This window comes from Podarcis raffonei, chromosome 6 (genome assembly GCF_027172205.1).
Source record: "Podarcis raffonei isolate rPodRaf1 chromosome 6, rPodRaf1.pri, whole genome shotgun sequence".
In the NCBI taxonomy this organism is placed as follows: domain Eukaryota; kingdom Metazoa; phylum Chordata; class Lepidosauria; order Squamata; family Lacertidae; genus Podarcis; species Podarcis raffonei.
In genome coordinates, this window is record NC_070607.1 from 14369201 (window position 1) to 14383698 (window position 14498).

At 44.4% G+C, this 14498-nt stretch overlaps 1 protein-coding gene across 2 annotated transcripts in view; it reads right to left on the bottom strand.

Annotated features, from left to right (window-relative positions):
• The window catches only part of BRINP3 (BMP/retinoic acid inducible neural specific 3), a 255967-nt gene that overhangs the window by 38483 nt on the left and 202986 nt on the right, over positions 1-14498 (bottom strand). For both annotated transcript variants that reach the window (XM_053391440.1, XM_053391441.1), the window contains exon 7: positions 4697-4919. In XM_053391440.1, the coding sequence (XP_053247415.1) occupies positions 4697-4919 (223 nt within the window). The remainder of the gene's footprint in view (positions 1-4696; positions 4920-14498) is intronic.

Here is a 14498-nt window from a genome sequence, read left to right on the forward strand (position 1 = left end):
ACCCACAACTTAACACATAGCCCTAGAGAGCTTGGGACCAGGATGTCTGAAATATATTTCCCCTTATATATCTTGCACTCTGCAGGTGATGGTGCCTTGCAGATACCATCTAATTAGGAAGTCCATTCTGTATGATGAAGGAGTTGGACTTTTGGTGTGGCAGCACCCAACCTTTGGATCTCCCTATTAAATATCAGACAGAAACTGTCTCTGTTGTCTTTCCGGCACCTATTTAATACCTTTTGTCTTCAACAAGGCTTGCTAAATTGGGAGTTTTATCCTGTTCTGTAACTTCACTGAAACTGAATTTTTTTATATGAAATGGTTCTACATGTGGGATTGCTTAATCATTTTTTATATTTGAAATTGTTTTAGCTTTTTATTGTTGATGTTATCATTGCTAATGACTTCAAGTTGTTTCATAGGAAGCTGTTTATAAATGGAAATAGATAAATCAATATTGATAACCAGCCATCCCATTTTATATAAGCTTGAATAGGCATGAGGTCTTCTTTCTTTGAATTCTTTTTGCTCCCTTTAAGGGTTGGTTTATCCACGCATATTCATTCATTCTAATGGCAATGGCAATGGCAATGGGAAGTGGTGACCTGTGTGTGCAAAGGAGCCGCCGTGAATCAAAAAGTAAAGTAAAAAAAGGTAAAGGACCCCTGGATGGTTAAGTCCAGTCAAAGGTGACTATGGGGTTGCGGCGTTCATCTTGCTTTCAGACTGAGGGAGCTGGCGTTTGTCCACAGACAGCTTTCTGGGTCATGTGGCCAGCATGACTAAACCACTTCTGCCACAACGGAAACACCATGACAGATACTAGAGTGCACAGAAACGCCATTTACCTTCTTGCCACAGTGGTACCTATTTATCTACTTGCACTGGTGTGCTTTCAAACTGCTAGGTTGGCAGGAGCTGCGACAGAGTAACAGGAGCTCACCCCACTGCGGGGATTCAAACTGCTGACCTTCCAATCGGCAAGCTCAAGAGGCTCAGTGGTTTAGACCACAGTGCCACTCGCATCCCAAAAAGTACCATCACAGCCAATAGTTAGACCACAAACTATGGTTGCCACAAGGACTGGGATTCCTAGGATTTCTACAAGCTAGGCATTGCATTTGGCAGCATAGTCAGATCTCCCAACACACAAGGACAATCTCAGCCCTTGTTAGCCTTTCCTCTCTACAGGAAAAGACATCATGCCTGTTCTACAACTGGAAGAGCCAGTGACAGCAGGTTTATGAATGCATAATGCAGGGCTGGTCCAAGACTTTATGGCACCTGAGGTGATCCCCCAAATGCATAGCTGTCAACTTACAGATTTGAAAATAAGGGACCAGCAGCCTCAAAAATAAGGGATCAGCAGCCAAAATAAGGGATTTACAGAGCACAGGTATGTTCAACTTCTGAGCCCCTCTGAGCCAAAGGCAGAAAGCCCAGCCAGCAGCCAAACAAAGCCTCAAGTGGTCGTTCCCACAGCGCAGCAACCCGGCAAAGGGGATGCAGCAAGGAAAACCACCGTCACCTCTCCGCTGGGAAGTGCTGAGCAAAGGCAAGTCCCCAGGCAACGCGGCCGATTTGATCGGCACAAAGCATGCAAGCTCCACACCCCAGTCGTTCTTAGACTCCTTATTGGGTGAGCAACACAGCCAAGCAACACAGTTGGAGCCTCCCTCCTCCCTGGCCGGCAGGGAGGGAGGGAGAGGAGCTGCTTCCTTTGAAACCCGGGAAATTTAAGGGACATCATCAATAAGGGACAACAGCGGGACATGGCACTGGGATAAGGGACTTTCCTGCCAAATAAGAGATGGTTGACAGCTATGCCCAAATGGTGCCCCACCCCCCCCACTGCCAGGGAAGAAGTGCTGAGTGTAGATCTACATCAGGAACAGGGGCGGGGATACAGATCAACACCATTATCTTGCTGCCTGAAGCGATCATCTCACCTTCCTCATCGGTGAGCCAGCCTTGGCATAATTTATCACAGTCACTTATGTCTGACTAGCCTATTCTATATTCAATATATTTGTCTGCGTTTGCAGGCAGGCTTTGGTGCATTCTAACATCCCGCACCAGTGATTTGCCATGGTCCATTCCCTCCTCATCAAGGCCAAGGGATAACATTTTCTGAATGCGGTAATCCCTCATTGTTAGACTTGAGTTAACCTGAGATGTGCTGGCCATACTTTCTACATGGAGTGTAGGAACTTTAAATGGTTAAAATGGAGAGGGTCACATCATCCGGGAGCAACTGAGATGCAGAAATCAAAGGTTTCCAAACATAATTCCTACATGATGCATGCCACTGTAACTCCCAAGTTCATATTATTTCTTATTAATTTATAGACTGCTTAAATCAGAAAACTCTTTAGGCAGTGTACATAATAAAATTATCACTCCATAAAACCAGCAAAACTGGTTTTTCTTGTTGTTTAAAAAACAAGTATACATAAAATAGTTGTCAACAAAATATGGATAAAATCAGGAAACATATTGAAAACGAATATACATGACTAAATTATATGTCTGGGTAGGCTTGCTAAAACAAAGAAGTTATCAGCAGACATCTAAAACAGTATAGCAAGGGCACCTATATAGAAAATGTATGTGTACAATAAACAGTATTTTAGGTTGTGGGAGGAAAGATATGTACCTGGAAGAATGTTCTGCTAAAATCAAGGAGGCTGACTTCCAACTAAAGGGTGTTTGGATTGGAGTTTTATCCTAATTGTGATTGCATTTACATCAAACTCGGGGCATGAGTACAAATTACACTAATGTAGTGCTTAGCAGTCATGTGGGGTGCTTGTTTGTGTTTGTGTGTGTGTGTTTTAAAGCAGTTCTAGGCTGTGTGTTTGTGTTTATGATCAGCACTGCAGAACATGGGGAGAGGTTTCAACCTTCCCTCCTGAGAGTGATCTTGACAAATATCCCTGGCACCACAAACCAATTGGTATGGGGTGAGGGTGGGGCATTAAAAACTTCTATTGGCAACAAAGGGTGATCCCCACCCAATGCTAATTTCTACACTGGAGGGAGAAAGTGGTTTTTACCAGGAAGCAAGGAAGCTTTTAGGGACGCAGGTGGCGCTGTGGGTTAAACCACAGAGCCTAGGACTTGCCGATCAGAAGGTCGGCGGTTCAGATCCCTGTGATGGGGTGAGCTCCTGTTGCTCAGTCCCTGCTCCTGCCAACCTAGCAGTTCAAAAGCACGTCAAAGTGCAAATAGATAAATAGGTACCGCTCCGGCGGGAAGGTAAACAGCATTTCCGTGCGCTGCTCTGGTTCGCCAGAAGCGGCTTAGTCATGCTGGCCACATGACCCGGAAGCTGTACGCCGGCTCCCTTGGCCAATAAAGCGAGATGAGTGCTGCAACCCCAGAGTCGATCACGACTGGACCTAATGGTCAGGGATCCCTTTACCTTTTTAAGGAAGCCTTAACTTGCCTTGGCCCAGTGGCTACACCCTTGGACAATGGATTTTGATTCTAAGGACGTGTGTACCACTGGTGCCATCTCCAGGGAGCTGTGGGTGCTGTAGCCCCCACAATAATATATTTGTAGGGGTTAAGGCCCCACAAAGTCAATGAGAAAAGTTTAAGCGTTTTTCTCTGGCCCTACCTTTTGGCAGGTGGCTGGGATGCAGAACTGCCTCTCTGTGACAGAGAATGATAGAGAAGAGAGAGATAGAGAGGCAGTTCTGCATCCCAGGCTGCTTCAGCCAGGGACAGACATTCGGGAGAGAGAGAAAAGGGACAGAGACAACCGGTGTCTTTTCCCAGCTGGCAGCTGTACTGTCCTTTCAGACTACACTAGTTAGCTTTCCTCATTTCAGCCTGCTTTGGCTGGGGAAAGCCATTGGGATGGCTGAATGTGTGAAACGAGCCCTTTGAAGTGTGTGTGCTTTTATATAATCTGTATTAATTATTTCATTCACTATCAAAGAGACTCTGACATTTTCCTGCATGCCCATGTTATGCACCCATAGTGCCTGTTGGCTTGAGGAATATACACAAGTAAAAGCATTAGGAAGATTCGCCCTAGTCATTTGTATCACTTCAGATGGATGATTTACACAACCCCAGCTTTTCAGAAGCTGGTTGGAAACCACTGGGCAGCTCCTAGCTGTTCAAATTCACCAAAGAAACAGGAGAGAATGATATCCCCAAGTCTCATCACCTTACCATCTCCCAAATGGATGATTGGGAAAGCAGCCTAAAAGTGAGGATGCACAGCTGTAAAATTTACAGAGCCCCCAAATGGTGAATTAGTGAGATTGGAAGAGTGGGGTGGCTTCTCTTCCAAATCTCTCCCCTGATATCTGTGAGAGAGCTGGGGAACAAGTTTTGCATCTTATCCCGGTCATGGATATGCCACTAAAAATGGCGTCCACACAATGAATGCTCTCCTCCATGCATCACATGACCAGGTTAAGGTATCAGCCACTCCCTCAATATGCCATCAAACTGGAAACTGTTGCCATGTCTATCCATGTGAATAACCCTTCAGTGTCAAAACAGCGTGCTAGGTCAGTGATTCCTAAACATGTAGGGCATTTTGAAGGAATGTAGCCTTATCTTTGCGAGTTTGTAGTAGCTTACGTTGTTACCACTTCCCGCCATCTCTACAAGCTAGCCCCATTCGGGAAACACTGTCCTAGGTTGGTTGCATTTTCTCTTTTGTTTCTCTTACCTTTGCCTCGGCAAGCTGATGAGTGGCTGTTTATGGCACCTCTTACTAAGGCTAAAGAGCTTGTGGACAATTTTCTGCGCCTTGAGGAACAGCTGTTTCGTGCTGGTTTCCAGTTGCTCATAGCGATGCTGGAAATTTGAGTCCATTGTCCACAAGTGCATAATGGCTGACGTGTTGAGGAAATAGTTCATGGGCAGCCTTTTCATAAAGAACTTGAATTCATCTGCAAAATGGCAAAATTCAACACTCTTTTAAGATACGCTTCTGTGAGCCTTTGTGCAGCAAAACAACAGTTACCTCTAGCGTGTGTCCATTTTTATCACTTTAATTTGTCACCATGAATGGATAGTAGTACAGCAGGCAAATGCAATATTCTTAAACGTTGTACACAGCATAAATATTAATGTGACATGAGCCTTTCAGAAGTGCAAAGGCCCACTTTCTGTTGCTTCACATTTGACAAATTGAGCATGGCTTCATTAGGCTTGCAACCCTACCTGCACTTTCTTGGGAGGAAGAACCCAGCATAATCAGTCAGGCTTACGTCAGAGTAAATATACCTGGGATTGTGCTGTATGACTCCCTACGCAAAACAACAACAAATCTCTGGTCACGTGAAACATATTCAGTAAACACACAAGACGTTACCGGCTGTACGTTTGAAAAAAGAATATACGCTATTCATTGTATTGAATTGTAGATTTCAACAGAAGTAGCTCATAAAGTTCAACGAAAAAAGTAGAAGACCCAGTATGGACCTTATGCATAAACTGATTAGAGAATGAACTGATCCATTGGGTATCCAATGAATAGTATATATTATTTTTTCAAACGTACAGCCTGCTACGTGTTGTATAACTCCCTCCTTCAAATATAAGAGCTGATGTAACTCAGCGGCGATAATTGTGTACTGGGGAAAGGGATACACTTGGGCATTTTGAGAACAAATGCCTCATGAGATGGTCATAAGTATTACTTCCTTCACTTATGTCTCCCAGGTTGTAACGAGTATTACTTTGTAGATCAATTGGTAGAGCATGACACTCTTCATCTCAGGGTTATGGGTTTGAACTCCACGTTGGGCAAAAAATTCCTGCATTGCAGGGGTTTGGACTAGATGACACTTCCAACTCTACAATTCTATGACTCTACTTCATAATGTGGTAGAGTAACCCTACTGAATTTGGGGGCCTTGGTCACCTCCCAGTACATTTCCGAGCACAATTCAAAGTGTCGGTGCACAGGTTAATATTAACTCCAACTAATCCAGAATGTGGCAGCTAGATTGGTGACTGGGAGCAGCCGCCGAGACCACATAACACTGGTCTTGAAAGAGCTACATTGGCTCCCAGTACATTTCCGAGCACAATTCAAAGGGTTGGTGCTGACCTTTAAATCCCTAAACAGCCTCGGCCCAGTATACCTGAAGGAGTGTCTCCACCCCCATTGATCAGCCTGGACACTGAGGTCCAGTTCTGAGGGCCTTCCGGTGGTTCCCTCACTGCAAGAAGTGAGGTTACAGGGAACCAGGCGGAGGGCCTTCTCGGTCATGGCACCCGCCCTGTGGAACACCCTCCCATCCGATGTCAAGGAAATAAAAAGCTGTCTGACTTGTAGAAGACATCTGAAGACAGCTCTGTTTATGGAAGTTTTTAACATTTGATGCTTTATTGTGTTGTTAATATTCTGTTGGGAGCTACCCAGAGTGGCTGGGGAAACCCAGCCAAATGTGTGAGGAATGAATGAATGAATGAATGAATAATTATTCCCCAAATTTGGCCCTGAATGTGCTGCTGGCTTGAATATCCAAATATTTCTCTGTCAAGGGCTGCATTACCTTGGGTGTAATCCGGGGTGGGGGCTTCAAACAAATGGAGGATGTAGCTAGAGCCAAAAGTGGGCAGGACCAGAACAAAAAAATGAGTCGGGTCAGAACCAAGAGTGGGTGGACTCCACCCCTTTTCTCTCTCTTTTTCTACCATTCTTTCCTGTATGTGGTGCCATTCACCACTGTCTCGAGAGAACCTTATTCACTCCACCCACAACCTCTTAACTGCTGTCAATTTTGCACTGCAGAATTATTTCATTTTTATAATTGCTAGACACCCTGACAGTTTCCCCCTGATTTATCAATGTTTTAGCAATTAAAGAGCTCAGCGAGGTACAGGTAATTAGACTCGCTTCCTTCACAAGGCTGTTGCAAGGAGCCTGTCTGAGGATTCACACGGAGTCCAGCCACCTCTGCCTCCTGTCACTTTTGCTCTCCTCTCCTTCTGGGAGAGGGACAGGCTCATGGGAATTAATTCTCCTTTTCCCAATTCCTCTTACTGCTTTCTTGCTTGGCAACAGCAACAGCAACAACCAGGAGGCTCCAAGGATTCATTGTGGGTCCCCTTCTGGAGCATGCCTGAGGATGCCAAATCCTGGTGCTGGCCCAGATTACCAAGAAGTGTATGTGAAACAAATTGAATATTTGAGTGGACTATTTATATATATGAAGAGTTGTATCTAGTAGACACATTAGGATTAATGGGCCTAAGTTGGTCCTTCTTTTTAATGAGTCTTCTCTGTGTAGGGCAAACTTTGGTCACAACCTGTCGGGTGGCTGTTGTGGTTGCTCGAGAGTAACCAGGCAGGACCCTGACCTGTGTTTTACAGACTTTATTTTTGTGCAGACTATTTACAGTGAAGAGTCCCAAGGCTCATGTCTGGCTCAATCGCTAGCAGAATCCAGGAGTGGTCTTTTTTTTGACCTCTCCCACCATAAGAGTTTCGTTACCCCCAAAGTCTCCTCCCCTCTTTGTGCCCCAAACTACTGTGCAGGATGGGCGATGGCAAGGGCGTGTTTCCCTCCTGTCCAGCTTGCTCAGAAGTGGTGTTAAGGCTCCTATCAGCATCCTCTGGTCCTTGCACCTCTTCCCGACTGGAGGTGGGGCTTTCCTCCTCCCTGGAAGAGGAACTGCTTTGCAAGATTTTCGGAGGCTCCCTGTAACACAACTGCCCTTCTATTTCTTGCCTCTGAGCCGAAGGCAGTTCCCTGACACAACCTAATAATAATAATAATAATAATAATAATAATAATAATAATAATGTAGTTTTTGAGTTTTTTTAAAAAAATGCAAGGAAGCTCAACTATGGAATTAACTACCACAAGATCTAGCCATGATGTACAAGTTCCAAGCGCTGCTGTGCTCGTGTCCTACTTTCAGCCCTCCCATAATTCCATAATCTTGCAGTGACGCGCCAAAGGAACCTTCACTATCTCCACTTACTTGTTCAAGAACAACATGCAGTGTACAAAGTTGACGTGCTGTTTATATGTGATAAGAAAGGTTTGCATTATATTCTCTTGCAGTACAAAACCAAGGGGGTGGGAGCAGGAGGGAAGGTTGCTAGGAAGAGAACTTGCTAACTCTTAATGAAATCGTGTCCTGTATTCTTTTCTAATGAATATCACATTGTATCCAGAGTAATGAGAGATAAGGCTACTGTGAAGTCACAGTGTTTTGCAAGAGAGAGAGAGAGAGAGAGAGAGAGAGAGAGAGAGAGAGAGAAGGCGGCAGTGGCGGTGGGGGGGGAGCGGTATTTGTCTCATATCTTAAACTGACACATTTCATGAGCTGTGAAACTGCAACACGAGTTCTTACTGTTCAAGGATTATTAAATTTATTGTACTCTAATCAGCAAAATGCACAGGTATCCTTTGGAATGTGATTAAGGGCCTAGGCAGGAATGAGGGCAAGAGAGGAAGTTAACTAGAACTACCCTGATATCTGTTGGAACTCAAGCTCTGCCAAGAATGCAAGGTCCAACAAATTTCTCAATTGCCTCATGGACAATTTCATTCCCCAGTAGGTAGAAGAAGCAAGAAGGGGGTCATCTATCTTGGACCTATCACCAACAGGGAAGAACTGATTGACAAAGTGGAAGTACTAGGAACCTTGGGAGAAAGTGATCGTGTCCTCTTGGGCTTCATGACACAGAGGCAAGGAAAAGCTGAGTGTAGTCAGACACAAAATCTGGGCTTTAAGAAAGCTGATTTCAAAAATCTAAGGAACTAATGGGTGAGATCCCATGATAAAAAATACTTGAAGGGAAGGGAGTCCAACATGGATGGGAGTTTCTTAATGGTGAAATATTGAAGGCACAAATGCAGGCAATTCCAACAGGAAATAGCTCTATATATCACCAACAGGCAAAAATACAGCAGAAACACAGCAAGCAGCATGGATGCCAGGAAGAAAATTGTAAATGAAAAGCAAGGCAAAATTTCAGGCACAGACCCCAGATTCTAGGACGTGAGGCAAGACACAAAAGGAATGTGGGTAGCTTACATAGTTCATAGCAGCTGGCAATGACCTTGGCCAATCAGACATCTCCCAAGATGTAACTCTACAGAACTGAGTGCACATGCTACTTCACCACAGTGGCCTCCAGACCCAATTAGTGAAGCTCCATCTTGACCTTGGATACCCCGCGTCACTCATACAAGCCATGAGATCCTGTACAATTAGTGAGAAAGAAACCGCTTTCTCATGAGGTCACTTCTCCACCCAGAAAATGCTTTGGAAGAAGGCCAGAACAGAAAAATCTGATTTTCTTGACACTACACTTTCCAAATATTTGGATGGAATGGGAAAGTGCAGTTTGCTACACAACATAAATGGAAACTCCAAATTTTCCTCCCCCTATGTTCAGTGGAGAGGGAAAGTGAATGGGCTATACCTTTAAAACACCTTTAAAACACACTATCCTCCTCAATGTGTTCTGGGCACTGCAGTTTGTTAAGGGTTGCTGAGAAATATAAACTACAGTGCCCATAATTATGTGAGTGGAGTCAACAGTTTGCAACTGACTCCATGATGCACTGCTAATATGCTAACAATTTGACCCATGCATCTAGGGTATCAATCCCTATTGCAGAATGTCCTGGAGGCTTTCTCAGCCACCAACCATCCCTTTGCCCCAGTAAGCCTGAGAGGACTCCAGCACACAATGAAAAAGCATTTAAGAATTTTCTTTGCACCAGACTCAATCCATAGCATGGATTAATTTGTGAACTTCTACCAGGTGTCTGGACAATTCATCTGTTTACTCTGGATTTTTTCCCCCAGTGGATAGGGAAGGTCTGCTTATTGCTACAAAGAATTAACATTTGATAATTGACTTGAACTCCAGTCCTACATTGAGTAACATTTCAGCTAGGAACACTTGGGAGTGTCTGTGTTTTACTGATTCATCTCGTGAAGACAAAGTGGAAGATGGCTGTTCTTGGATTTAACAATTGGTGGTAAATATAGCTCTGTGTAAAATGTACTTTGCATTAGCCCTGTCAAAATCAGCATTTTAAAGTGGCTGCCTAGGCAGCAATCCTAAATAGCCTTGTCTGTCACTTTGCACAATGCTCAGAAAACTCCAGCGATATTTCCCTGCCTTATTATTGTAGCCAAAGGATGTAGCCAAAGGCTGCTTACCCAAACTCTGTTTGAATAACAGATGAATAAACACGGACAGAGAAGAGAGTGCAAAAGGATAAAATATTCCATTATGAATTTCAATTTCTTTCAGTGCTGTCAGTCAAGATATCATATGCTTCCCTGGAGGTAAAAACATCATAAATACTCTGTAGCGTGTGGGGCCTCCAAAAGAATGCAGCAGTACACCCCCACTGTGGCTCGTTCAAGGTTCCAGCCAGCCATGCCCTCCCCCAGGAAACTATTTCTTCCTCCCTGGTTCCATTTTCCTTTTCCAAATGACATTTTACATTTGTTTGGCCAAGTATGTCCTGTCCACATTGGGCTGTTGGGGGGGGGGAGTCACCAGTGAAGGCGGTGAAGGCGGTCCTGTGTGAGTGTCTGGAGGTGGTTGGAGGATGGATGGCGGCTAACAGATTGAGGTTGAATCCTGACAAGACAGAAGTACTGTTTTGGGGGGACAGGAGGTGGGTGGGTGTGGAGGATTCCCTGGTCCTGAATGGGGTAACTGTGCCCCTGAAGGACCAGGTGCGCAGCCTGGGAGTCATTTTGGACTCACAGCTGTCCATGGAGGCACAGGTCAAATCTGTGTCCAGGGCAGCTGTTTACCAGCTCCATCTGGTAAGTAGGCTGAGACCCTATCTGCCTGCGGACTGCCTCGCCAGAGTGGTGCATGCTCTGGTTATCTCCCGCTTGGACTACTGCAATGCACTCTACGTGGGGCTACCTTTGAAGGTGACCTGGAAACTACAACTAATCCAGAACGCAGCAGCTAGACTGGTGACTGGGAGTGGCTGCCGAGACCATATAACACCGGTCTTGAAAGACCTACATTGGCTCCCAGTACATTTCCAAGCACAATTCAAAGTGTTGGTGCTGACCTTTAAAGCCCTAAATGGCCTTGGTCCAGTATATCTGAAGGAGCACCTCCACCCCCATCGTTCTACCCGGACACTGAGGTCCAGCACCGAGGGCCTTCTGGCGGTTCTCTCACTGCGAGAAGCCAAGCTACAGGGAACCAGGCAGAGAGCCTTCTCGGTAGTGGCGCTCTCCCTGTGGAACGCCCTCCCACCAGATGTCAAAAAGAACAACAACTACCAGACTTTTAGAAGACATCTGAAGGCAGCCCTGTTTAGGGAAGCTTTTAATGTTTGATGCATTACAGTATTTTAATATTTTTTTTGGAAGCCTCCCAGAGTGGCTGGGGAAGCCCAGCCAGATGGGCGGAGTATTAATAATAATAATAATAATAATAATAATAATAATAATTATTATTATTCAGCCTTTAAAAAATTTGTTGGGTTGGGGTTTTGTTTGTTTCTTTTACTTCTACAAGCTTTGAAATTTTCCTGATACACCTCCTCAGCAGTCCTGTTCCAACTCCATTTCTGTCACCACTCGCTAGTTCAGTCTGCTATTAAAAGGGAGTGATATATAGAGAAATAGCATATTCTACGGGCTAGCGAAATTTGTACAGGCAGAACTAGAACAAAGGTTAATTCTGCCATAAAGATTTGCACAAATTCAGCATTTTTCAAGATCTCCCAGAAACAGACATTGGCTAGGATCCAGAGATATGCTTTGAGTGTGTCCAATTGGAGTATTTTTTTTGGAGGGGGGTGGTTAGCTCTCCTCCCATTAAGTTGGATTGACACAAACATACATATCATCATCATCAATATTATAAACTGCATTTGAAACACCTCTTAATGTCAAGTGGGCTGTGCCACAGAGCATGGCAGACAGTCACGTCGACGCAAAGTTGCCTTTGCAGCACAGACAGTGGCGTTGCTAATCTTTGGATATTAGCCACTATTCCTACAAGAGCAAATCCTGATGATGAATGGCAATGGCCGAAGCCACAAGCAAGCTGTACATTAACTTGGAGCATGTGCTCTCCATTCTAGGATTCATGAGATTAATTGCTGGGAGCAAGAGAGCATGATGTACAGCAGGCACAAGGTACTGACCTCTTGACCGGGCAAGACCAGAAGTTCAGGCACTTACCAAGTCTCACCAACCCAGAGGCTTCATGCTACACACTCCTCTTTCTTTCTCTGAGCAGTGCATGAAGATAAAGTATTAATCAGCTGGGACACAGGACCCCTGTGCTGAGCAAGGCTTTATTCGTCATGGTATGGTCTTTCTAACATCTATCAGTGACAACTCGTAATGGTGAAGGCTAAGCTCTGTCTCCATGGACCATAGATGCAATGCTCTGCATCCATGCTTCTGAATCCCACTTACTGGAAACTGCAGAGGGGAGAGAGATCTTATGCTCAGATCCTGATTTGCAGGTTTCCCACAGGTATCTGGTTAGCTCCTGTGAAAACAGGCTGCTGGAACAAACGGGCCATTGGCCTGGTTCGGCAATCTCTTCTCATGTTCTTATGTGATGTGGCTGGTCAGATTTGGTGCAAATCCTCTGCCATATCATATCCAACCATCTTCTTCCACAGGTTTCAGCTCTCATACATACAGTGATACCTTGGTTGTCAAACGGCTTGGCTCCCGAGCAAATTGGCTTCCAAACGCCGCATACCTGGAAGTGAGTCTTCTGGTTTACAAACGTTTTTTGGAAGCCGAACGTCCAACGCGGCTTCCACGGCTTCCGATTGAGTGCAGGGAGCTCCTGCAGCCAATCGGAAGCCACGCCTTGGTTTTCTAACATTTTCAGAAGTCGAACGGACTCCCAGAATGGATTAAATTCAACAACCGAGGTACCACTGTACTATCAACAAAGTGGGGATGTTACTAAAGTGATGTACAAAACAAGCTTCTCCCTTCAAATGCTGGCTGCTCAAATCATTCACTAAATAGTCCCAGAGATCAGTGGCTAAATCATAAATGACACCACTATCTTTGCAGGGTCTAGAGAACTCAAGATCTGTGTCTTTAAATTAATGATCTGACAATGGTCTTACAGCACAAGGTCAACAATCCAATTCCATCTTCTGTGTGGGGATGCAAAGGGTTTATTATAACTCTGGCAATTATGTAACTCTTCACATATATGTAAGGCGTGGAGATTATTTTGACCAAAGTAGCTGCACAACATTACAAAAGTCCCTGAATGATATTTATGTTTTAAACCCCCCCCACCAACCCCACTACCATATTCGTAAGCATATGTAATATGGCAATTGCAGTTGTTTCTTTCATTTTCTTTTCCAAACAGCAACAACCGCCAAATTTAAATAATTAACACATATTTTTTAACATAAAGGTTTAAAAGTAAAGAGTAAAGGACCCCTGGATGGTTAAGTCCAGTCAAAGGTGACTTTGGGGTTGTAGCGCTCATCTCACTTCAGGCTGAGGAAGCCGGCGTTTGTCCACAGACAGCTTTCCAGGTCATGTGGCCAACATGACTAAACTGCTTCTGGCGCGACGGAACACTGTGACGGAAGCCAGAGCGCACAGAAACGCCATTTACCTTTCTGCCGCAGTGGTAGCTATTTATCTACTTGCACTGGTGTGCTTTTAAACTGCTAGGTTGGCAGGAGCTGGGACACAGCAATGGTAGCTCACCCCATTGCGGGGATTTGAACTGCCAGCCTTCTGATCGGCAAGCCCAAAAAGCTCTGTGGTTTAGACCACAGCGCCACCCTTGTATAAAGGTTTAATATTCCATATGATTTCATGGAACAGAAATAATACATTCCCAATTCCTTAAAAACAAATAAACAATGAATTAATTGTAATTTCAATTCACTGTAGGCTCAGATTGCAATTTATATGCTGGGTACAGCATGTAAACATTTCTCCCTCTCTTTCTCAATAGGTTTTAATCCATTATTATTGTTATCGTTGTTATTAGGCACACAGGCAGCTCATCTAAATAGCCAATACAACCACCAAAGAAAACAGTTAATTAATAAAACATATGAAATTAAATAACCTTCCCACCAGCAAACAATATCAGTCAAGTAATAATAGGGAGCAAGCGAATAAAAAATCAGGAGCACAAGCTCAGCCAAGTCCTAGGCATGTTTACTCAAATAGGAAGTAAGTGCCGCCAAATTTAATGGGGCATACTCCAAGCTAAGAGGGTTGTGACTCAATGTCTTCCATTAAATTCCCATTGAGGGATGGAACCATTTCTGGAAGACATGCAGACTCAGGCTGTGGCAAAGCTCCAGGAAACCACAACTAAGAACTCTCCTCAAAATATTCTATACCTGCTCTGACATCTACACTGACTTCCTGTCCAATTTAAAGTGCTAGCATTAATCTTTAAAACTCTAAATGGCTCAGGTCCAAGTCATCTGAAGGATAAACTCTTCCTGTATATCTCTGTCCACACCTCAAGATCATCTGCTGTAGGCCTT